At 34.9% G+C, this 11,152-nt stretch overlaps 1 protein-coding gene across 2 annotated transcripts in view; it reads left to right on the plus strand.

Moving 5' to 3' along the window:
• Window positions 1–9,070: 9,070 nt before the first annotated feature.
• The window catches only part of LOC106882058 (uncharacterized), a 60,880-nt gene continuing 58,798 nt past the window's right edge, over window positions 9,071–11,152 (plus strand). For both annotated transcript variants that reach the window (XR_001410943.1, XM_014932622.1), the window contains exon 1: window positions 9,071–9,234. Coding sequence is in view for 1 of the 2 variants with exons in the window: in XM_014932622.1 (XP_014788108.1) it covers window positions 9,162–9,234 (73 nt within the window). In the remaining variant the exon portion in view is untranslated. The remainder of the gene's footprint in view (window positions 9,235–11,152) is intronic.

Raw genomic sequence — 11,152 nt, forward strand, 5'->3', positions numbered from 1 at the left:
TATATATATATATATATATATATATATGGAGAGAAAGGGAGAGGGAGTGAAGAGGAAGATAGAGAATTTGATAAGTGCCAACTCTTGGCCCTGAGCTACTCCGTTGCTTCTGCAAAATATTAATATGGTTCCGAGTTCAGTCTCACTGCGTGACACCTTGGGCAAGTGTCTTCTATTACAGCCGCGGGCCGGCCAAAGACGTAAACATATACACACCGGTTGTCAAGTGATGGTGGTGAACAAACACAGACACAAACATACACCAAATCCACTCACAAAACTTTGATCGACCCGAGGCTACAGGAGAAGATATTTGCCCAAAGTGTCCTACCACACAGCTACGCCTGTGTTTCGTCTTGTCACTAATTTCAATTTAACTATATTCCCTGACAATTCGCAAAGACCCTGCCCTTTCTCAACATTCTTCCATCTCTTACATTTTTCCCTTCTTTTACCCGAACTAATATGACTATTACTAATTGCGGGTGCAGAACATCATTACTTTCGTCGGATTCTTCTGCTTTAGTATTTGGTATAAATTTCCTGCCTATCGCAGATGCTACAAGATTTAGCAGTTGACGTATACACTATACTGTAATGCTCTTAATCACAATCACTAGAAAAATGCCATAAAGTAAAAATGAAAGAAGTTGTGCAAAAAGAAGTTTTAAAAAGATTAGGTTGGACGTTAAGAATTGTGTTTTACCAAGGTTTGATGTGGAAGTCAATATTCAGCCAAATTGGTAAAACATAAAACTTGCAGCATCTACAAAACGCGAGAAAATAAAGACAAAATTAAGCATAATGTTCAACATACTACTCTGTTGATTTCCAGATTTTCTTATAAATATGTTTTCTTGCTAATTTGAAGAGAAGTTTAACATAGAATGGCTATGGAGTCTATGGATCTGTCACCAGACTGAATATAATGGTTAAACATGCAAATGTCAAAAGAATGTACGGTCATTTACAGAAAGAGGAAGATAATGTAAACTTCTCTGACGATAGAAAATTGGCTTGAAAACTTTATGAGGAACTTTAAACATTAATTTACCGGTGAGTTGCTACTAGTGATATCCCGAGGAACTGTAGAGGATTTCCAACAAAACATTATGCCTTTTAGAAAATGCACCAAGCCACTCAGTGAACTTAATAACGCTGTGTGAGTGAAATATAAGTCCAAGAACAGGATTTCTTTACTCCAGCCAACGGACCAAGGTATGATATCCCAAGGTATGTTTTCTGATAACTTTGAAAAAATTCAAAAAACCATATGATGTAGAGAATAAACATACATACTGACAATAAGAATATGCTTTTCAACCTAACGTAGGTTTTCTGCGGGGCAAAAGAGAGTGCTCCATTTCCTTTCAGACAATTACTTTTATTTGGTGACTACGTACCCTACTAATATATCATTGTATAGTTGTTTATTTCCTAACGTATATGTCTACAATTTGAGTACTTAAAAATAGTATTTATTTTGAACTTTAGCTGAGAAATTTCGGGGCGGAAATTCGCACCACTCGCTTTGAGCTTATATAAAAATACTATTGTCATTATTTACAGGACTGTAAAATACGGGGCCGTATGAAAAGAAAAAAAAAACAAAAACACATTCGCACCGAAAGTATATATATATATATATATATATATATATATATATATATATATATATATATATATATATATATATACACACACACACACATACATAAAAATCAATAGTTTACATTATGATATTCCGCATTACGATAACACTTCTGTAATGCAGGTAAGTCTGTATGTCATTATTCAGTGTTATTTCAAGATTTCTTGCCAATAGAGAAAGAGCCGGTTTCTAACCTAGATCCAAACTTCCATCATTGGAATTTCAACATCAACGACAGGGCATGTATGTATGCATGTATGCATGTATGTATGTATGTATGACTGTATGGATGGATGCATGCATGCGTGCATGCAAGCCTGAATGTATGTGTGTAAATCTGTATCTATATATGAACATATATGTATATATATAGGTGTGTGTGTGTGTGTGTGTGCGATCACGCGCATGTGTGTAAGTGTGTGTGTGTACCTGTGTATGTGCATGGTGCTAAGACGCATACTCTACAAAAGTATATAACAAATCTTATTGAACTATAATTTGCCAACAATTATATATAAAACCATAAATCATACGGGTGGTGACATAAGTTTATAGAGTGCAAACATGAGTAGATAGAGTTAAATTCTACTTCAAGATATGAAGTTAGCGATTGTATTTAGAGTAAAGCGATGTCATAACATTCATGCTTTTTCCAGTCGGAGACGTAAATCTATATAATAACCTGTTTGTTCATTCGCCCGTCATATTTTAGTTAGTTAGAGAGGTGGAGGTGAAGTAAAAGTGTGAGAGAGAGAGATAGAGAGGTGAGGAGCGTGGGCAGAGAAGAAAGAAGTGAGGAAGAAAGATGTATAATTAGGCCAAATGCGTCACGTTAGCTGGAGGGGGGTAAAGAACGAGGGAAAACGGTGAAAGAAAAGAGTGGGGAGAAGTGTTAACGACGTGCTGTAGGTTGGGGAGGGAAAGGTAAAGGGAAAGAGATATGTTTAGGATACAATATTGAGCTGAGGATGATATTGTGGTGGTGGGGTTAAAGAAAGGTAGATAGGGAGAAATGGACAGGGAGGGCAGTTACATTAAAGAAGAAATAGATGGAGAGGCAGAGTGAAAAGGAGAGAGAAGGGGAGAGAAAGAGAGAGAGAGAGAGAGAGGGGGGGGTAAGTGGGGACAGATAGCAATTGCATTGTCAAAGTAGTGATCATCGACAGTAAGAAAATGTAGATATAAACAAACAGCTGGACTGAAATGAAATGAAATGAGCTTTGTTACTGAAAACTATAGTGATGATGATGGTCGTGGCGGTGGTAATGTTTTGATACAGAATGGAATTGTCTTTTATTGAACTAAATCTATTATATTCTTCGTTCACACTCTATGCTTTAGTTTGTTAGAGAGGATGAGGAAATGGATGAGGGAGAGAAAGAGGAAATGTGATAATGAGTGAGAGGTCAGATTGCCAGCCGATGCATTACGCTGTCACTGATGTAGTTAGTGGAAGAGAGAGATGAAGAGAAAGGGAGAAATGTTAAAGACACGAAGAGGGGAATCACATGGTTAAAAAAAGTTTGTTGAAGAGGTAGAAAGAAAGAGAAAAATATAAAGAGCTTAGCAGAGGGAAATTTTAAAATCATATAATATATTATTGTAACTAGAAGAACAAAAGTGCAAATCATACTTTCTTTCTTAAATAGCTTCTCTTAATCATTTTTTTTATCTGAGGAATTTCCACTAGTATTATAATAATAGAGTAAGGCGGCGAGCTGGCAGAATAATTACCACGACGGGTTAAATGCTTAATAGTATTTCGTCCGTAATTACGTTCTGAGTTCAAAGGCCACCAAAGTCGACTTTCCCTTTCATCCTTTCAGGGTCGATATAATAAGCACCAGTCGAGTACTGAGGTCGATGTAATCGACTTAGCTCCTTCCCCAAAACTGCTGGCTTTGTGCTAAAATTTGAAGCCATTATTATAATGGAGTATGTGAATATAGAACACTGCCCTATATGTTTAAGTAACCAAAAGTCCAGGTTTGCTCTGTTTAGACTAAGATGAATACCATAAAACTTTAAAAGTTTCAGTTTGAATGTATCTTCACAAAAGCTTAATTTTTGATATCTCTTTTTAAGGTTTAAACATTGCTGTTATTCTGCTTCAATATTTCTCACGATGGCATGATGGCTTCCTATCTACTCACTTCCCTTTTGAGCAAATAAGCCGTGAATTTTCATGTTAATATTGTTTGGAAAAGCGTTTGGGAGTTCTGTTTTAAACATTCAGGATTCTTAATCTTCGATATTATTATTATTGTTCATATTTGTACTGTTATTCTTTAATATGGGAGTATGTGGTTGTGATGTTTAAACCTCGTAATACTAAACAGATTGAGACCACTCCACCCTAATGAATTTATGGTACAATCTTCATGTGAACTTTAAACTTCCATCAAAACTTCATGCTAATTTATATTCCAAATTCCTGGTTATGAATGACATAATTAGCTATTTCACTAATTTCTTCATTTTTATCAAAACTAATTGAAAGAAAAGTGTTAAGGTGATTTGGCTGTGCTTTCTAGCAGAACGAATAACCACATGGAAGTTTTATTATGAGATCAATAACAATAGTTGTAGTAACAATAATGTTACTACCGTCATTTACTGTCAATTAAAGTAATTTTATATAAGTGCAAATCCCTTCAATTATTTTACATTAAAATGGCGAATCGATACGTGCTGATATTCATTTGATTTTTTAATTATTAAACAGAAATAAAATATATCGCCATTTATAAATTCCTCTTCTGAAACCTATAAAATTATATTTTTGCTTTATTTTCCAAATTCGTTATCAATTTATCTTTCTAGAAAAAAATCACTAAATGTGGAAAATTACTGCGTATATTTCGAAGAAAAGGGATTGCATAAAATAAGTATCGGTTTACATTAATAGATCAAGTATAAAGTGCAAAAATATATCAGATTACTTGAAATGCGGAAATGAAAACAAACCAAGAAAATGGCATTTTAAATTGAAAAGCGCATAAATTACGATTAGAGTTTTAAAAGCAAAAGCCACAGTAACTTATAATCAATTAGAAACCATATTAAAAACCCATTAACTTTTAAGATAAAATAATGTTGTAAAGGTCAGTAATACTTCCATTTTCAAAGTATGCTTTATGAGAAAATGACATTTCTATAACTTAGAAGTATTTGACTAACCAAATTTTAAAAAATTATATGAATTATTCAATGATGTATAAGAGTTTACATTAATTATGAATCTGCTGTGTTTGCAGCCAGCGCTTTCACGAAAATAGGCCGTTATTCTTCACATTTACCTTTTTTTTCAAAACGCTATATTTTTTCACAATTGTCACCCCTAACTGTGAGTTTCGGTGTACATCTCCACTCAAATTCTTTTGTTGAAGAATTTGAATTTAAAAAATTTTCTTTAGTACTCTTGTATTTCAAGCAAAGGAAGTACATTTCTGTAATTTAAAATAAGTTGCATTTTTGGATATTTTTACACTTCCCAGAACATTTTAGGGAGTATAAAGCTAGTTACTTCCAAGGAAATGAGGCCATAGATAGCTATGTTAAAGACGTTCTTTAGCCAGGAAAGATCTGACAAATGGTGGTGGTAAAGATGTGAAAACAAAACTTAATTTAACATCAAGTAGCATGAATATAATACGTCTAGAATGACAATATGCCCCGGTGGTGCTTGATCAGAGGTTAAGGACTGATGAGAATTAATTTTCTAATGTATTCGTTCTATTGTTACAATCCCAACTTCAATTCCAATTGTTGGTCAATTCGTGCCAAAGTTCTTTTCTCGGGGTAAAATTACCGAAGCGAATGTCATTTATCTCCCCCTTGATCTCTGACATCATCTGACGAACACCAACCAAGATGGCGTGAATCAGCCAAGGTTTACCTGCTAGAAATATCAACTCAAATGCTTTTAAATCATATCCCGATGCTGGATTTTCAAGAACCAAGTGAAAGGCAGATTTTCAATCCTAGGATCATCCTGATCCCAAAACAGTATAACACGTCTATGTAGAGCAAATGTAGACTGAGATACAGGGGTCCAGACGGACAGACAGAATTTTGCTTTTATTATTATAGATATATTTTGCATTATTTTCATTTAAAAATACGTTTCAGTTCTCCTGGATAAGGTTGTAACTGAAGGGGCATGACTTACCCATTCTCTCAGCTGTTTAAATCTTAGAGCTTCACAATAATTATAAAGAATATTCATGTTACTATTGTCGTAACTTTCAGCCATAAGTTTACCGTTTTTTTGACGTTCTCATTTTCATTTTATATTCTATTTTGAACGTTTCCTTATCTGTTGTAAGTATTCACTCTATACTCTTTGATTCATATTTTCTCTTCTATATGCTGATGCACCCGTGCTTGTTCTAGTGTTTCGCCTCTCTGCTTCTCTTTACGTCGTGGCCTATAACGTCTCATTCTTTCTCTTGTAAGCTAACGTCGTCTGTCATCCATATTTCATAAACTAACATGAATTCTCAATCGAGCAGACGATAAATTATGGTGTATGATACGTGATATAAAACATTAATTCAATTAAAGAAAAAAAAATCACTTTTCACTTACCACCGCCATATTTACCAGCACCATCATCACCACCACTATCATTCACCACCGTCATTATAGTTTTCAGTAAAAAAAATCTCATTCCAAGTTGTTTGCCAACCAAGATTATTTCAGTTCAGATGTTTGTTTATATCTACTTCTCTTGCTGTCAAAGCAAAGTTCAAATTACAAATTTAAACAAATAATAATAATATCCACTGCTATTTTGCTAAGTTATTTCACTTTCATTGAAATATTTATCTTTCTATCTATGTTAAGTTTATTATCATATCTAATATAAGCCTTCCCTCTTCCGTTCAGCCACCGATGTATTCTATCTATCCACATCGGTGGATAGATAGAAGATATAAAATATTGAATATTAAAATGTTATTTTCTTGTCAGTCGCAATAATATATGATGTCTATTCTTGTTCAGTAATCATCTCTGGCAGGTTCGAATGTAGGTTACAAGGCTTGCTCCTGATCTGCAGCAACGATGACATCTGAGAACGCAGACCATCTCACTAAATTGATGTTAATAATAGAGACACACAAAATAAAATTGAGGACCTAGTATATATATATATATATATATATATACTCTTTTACTCTTTTACTTGTTTCAGTCATTCGACTGCAGCCATCCTGGAGCACCGCCTTTAGTCGAGCAAATCGACCCCATGACGACTTATTCTTTGTAAGTCTAGTACTTATTCTATTGGTCTCTTTTGCCGAACCGCTAAATTCCGGGACGTAAACACACCAGCATCGGTTGTCAAGCGATGTTGGAGGGACAAACACAGACACACAAACATATACACACACACATACATACATACATACATACATACATACATATATATATATATATATACGACGGGCTTCTTTCAGTTTCCGTCTACCAAATCCACTCACAAGGCTTTGGTCGGCCCAAGGCTATATTAGAAGACACTTGCCCAAGGTGTCATGCAGTGGGATTAAACCCGGAACCATGTGGTTCGTAAGCAAGCTACTTACCACACAGCCATTCCTACGCCTATATATATGAAACGCCTGTGTTAGAATGGAGGCAGCTGATGAAGGAAAATGTTGTCTATGTGGCCTGTGTGTTTTCTGTACTCTGGTTATTATTATTTTTTTGTCTATGTTTTGTTTGCAATGTACTGTACCCAGATATGCACCTATATATACAGGTAGATGTAGGTATGCACATACTTGTACGTATATATGCATATACTCATTTATTATTTGTTTTATATATATACATATGTATACATACATACCATCCAGTGCACTAAAAACATTACGCATGGGTATGTTTCTGGAAAACCTGAAGATGACACTAATACTGACAGGAAGTGTAGCCTTTCTCGAACTCGTGATTGCAGCTACACATAACACTTCGAACGTTATGGATTTGAAATCCAAGTGCAAGTGATAGCTACAAATTGCCTAATAAACAAAATACGTAGTAAATCCCTTGAAAATCCGAGATACAACCAAAACTGTCTATTATGTCACATTTCTGTTGAAGACATCACCCATATCATCATCAGCTACACAAAAATATCATTAAGGTGCTACTTCTCAATGCGACATGACTTAAATAATATTGAATGCCATCTAAAAAACAGACTCCAGGTATAAAGATTGAAAACATCCCCTATTATTGAAAATATGCATAAACATCAACATTCACATCAAAACTGCCACTAAGAGCAAATATAACCTACCGGATATCGTAGTTTGAGACAGACGTAAAAAATTGTGTCCCTCCAAAGAGATTACCTGCCTTGCTGACGTGGATGTCTCCTAGAACATCAAAGAGAAAGAGGGTAACTACGGCCAGCAGCTTCGAAGTTCTCATTTATACCAATGGTAACTGGTACAAATGTACCAGTTTTTTGTGAGGAAATGCTTAAATGACGGATCCAACCAGCTAACACGCACATTAAGAATACAATCTGTAAGCGATACAGTTTAAAATGTGATACTGTTTTGTTTAATATTAGCTTAAAGGAGACTCCAAATGATTAAAAATAGAAGCGTACACACACACACACACGCACACACACACACACACACGTACATACATACATACATACATACATACATACATACATACAATCGGTGAACTATTGAGAAATCTGCTGTTACTCTATCCAGACTACAAGTTTAGGTTTATACCTGTAATTATTTCGGTGCTGGAATATGCAGCACACTGCCTAAATACCTATCTTGAGAAATTAAGCTTCTCAAAACCAGAAAGGGGAAAGCTAATTCGAAGACTACAGATCCAATCCATCACTGGAACAAAAAATCTGTAAAACTTTCCAGAAGTCTAGTATTTAAATATATACAAGCATGTCTAGATATGTAACTATATGCATGAGAATACATGCATAATATATATATATATATATATATGTGTGTGTGTGTGTGTGTGTGTGTGTGTGTGTGTGTGTGTGTGTGTGTGTGTGTGTGTATGTAACATATATAACTGTATGTATGTATGATATATGTATGTATATGCGCAGATTTTTATGTTTCATTATGCATGTATATATATATATATATATATGCATATTAATGCATGCTTATATATATACACACATACATGCATACGCAGACACACACGTGCACACGCGCATACACGCACACACATATATACGCATCTATCTATCTATCTCTACACACATGCAAATATGTGAGTATGTATGTACATGTGTGTGTGTGGGTGTGTGTATGTGTATATACCCACGAATACATGTATGCGTATGTTTTATATATATATATATATGCACAAAGTGGATGCACGCGACTTTGTTTGTTACGTCGTTCCTAGCAACCAATGTAATAGCGTTCTTCGTAGAAAAGCGACTCCATATTGTTAAATCGAAGTTCAGTATTGTATCAGATGTGGTGTTCTGAAATACGGAATGTTTAAACTTTCGTTTATAACTTTACTAAAACTCGCATTTTACGTCAATTGTCACGCAGGAAAAGCCCCAAGTATGTATAAGATCTCATTATTTTCTTTTCTTTATCATGAGTCTTTGTGCTATTTTCGTTTTCGTAAATTTTTGCTATTACATCCGTCACCATTTGAAGATGAAATTTGTTTTTTCTCTGGCTTTTGATGTGTTTTGAATGAATCTTACTAGCAAAACCGTCGGAAATCAGTCGTTATTCAGGTAAGCCCTCGCCTACAATAGGCAAAAGGCCTGAAAATTTGGAACTAGGAGACTGTCGATTACATCGACTCCAGCACTGGTACTTATTTTATCGATCCTGGAATTATGAAAGACAAAGGTGACTTCAACGGAATTTGAACTTAGTATGTAAAACCGGAAGAAATGCTACTAAGTATTTTGTCCGGTGTGCTTACGATTCTTCCAGCTTGCCACCTTAGATAGTTGTAATGTTAACATTCAGCTTTACAACATTGTTTCACGTGATATTTGTTCCACTGAAGTCGGATGTAATAATTCTAAAATTGATAGTAAAAGTTTACGTTTTCTCCATATACGTAAATATAATTCAATTCGTATTTAATCATTGGAGTAATTTAGTTCTTTGTTCAGAAGAAAAAAATATTATCCTTGACTCTACCTAATCCGCAAAGCTATAAAATCTTTTCTATTATATGTACAAGGCCTGAAACTTTTGTGGGAGGAGTCAGTCAATTACATCAAACCCTGTTGGACGATGTTCGGACGATGTTTGGCGACATTTACTGAACTCTAGAATGAGAAGAAAACTGTGGGGTTGTTTACTACTGTAAAAAGTGCAGCTCCGTGTGGTTGAATACTTTTAGTAAATTTTTACAGTTGCATTCGTGCCATTTTGAACGTGTGGTTTATCAAAAGAATCAGATATTTTTTTACGGTTTTGATGGTCATTCGCCCAAAACACAACAGAAACCGTAAGGAAAACAAATTTCACAATTTTCACCTTCAAATAAGACGGGTGTAACAGTACATTCATGCCGTTTGTTTCCCATAGCGTTTATTTCTATGTGTAGCTTCAGATGCTCGTCTGGTAAGGGTAACTTTGAGGTAAAAATTTATTGTTGCACCTGTCTTAGAATTATGACGATATTGATGGTCACATTTGTAGAAAACATCTCCAAATTCATTTGAACAACATAAATTCTACTTACATAGATTGATGGACTCACAAATTTGCCGATGGAATTAACTAAAGGGAGTTTCCATTTCGTAAAGTTCCCTCAACTTTTACATTCCTATGACGTCTCACCAACATCTGGCATTTTTATGAAGTGTGTATAGAATCAATATAAGAAATTATCTAAATAAAACCTTTTTGTTTTCATTATAACATAGTATTTAAAGTCTATGCGTTGCCACTATAACTATGTCTTTAAATGCCGTTTATGCCATAAGGTCTGCAAGTCTAACGGGGCTCTCAAAAGATATTTTAAGATCTACAAAGATCAGAATTTAACTGCAGCTCTTCGTGGTCCAAATCAGATATGCAAACTATGTGGGTGTCTTTTCAATACATTGTCTGGTTTAAAAGGCTACATCAGGCCCCATGATCGATTTAAGGTGTAAGTACAAGAAGTGGTCAGTCTTTGCATAAGAAGTAGACAACCACCATGTATGTATGTATGTATGTATGTATGTATGTATGCATGTATGTATAAAATAGACCATGAAGATCATCATCACTGCATTACAGGTGATGAGACATGTGTTTATGATCTCTGCTCGATGCGTTTGGTTATCTTGCGTGAAAACAAAAATCTGACGAGTACGCATTACACGTCTGTACTTTGTAACAACCAGGTTCGAACTATCGGTTCGAAATTTCTCATGCATGCGCAGAAAGGATGCCTTTACCTCCCACCCAAGTAGTTTTCCACACACGGCATTAGTTTTGGTGTGGTAAAAAGTTAAGTCGGATA

Source organism: Octopus bimaculoides, chromosome 9 (genome assembly GCF_001194135.2).
Source record: "Octopus bimaculoides isolate UCB-OBI-ISO-001 chromosome 9, ASM119413v2, whole genome shotgun sequence".
NCBI classification, from domain to species: Eukaryota; Metazoa; Mollusca; class Cephalopoda; order Octopoda; family Octopodidae; genus Octopus; species Octopus bimaculoides.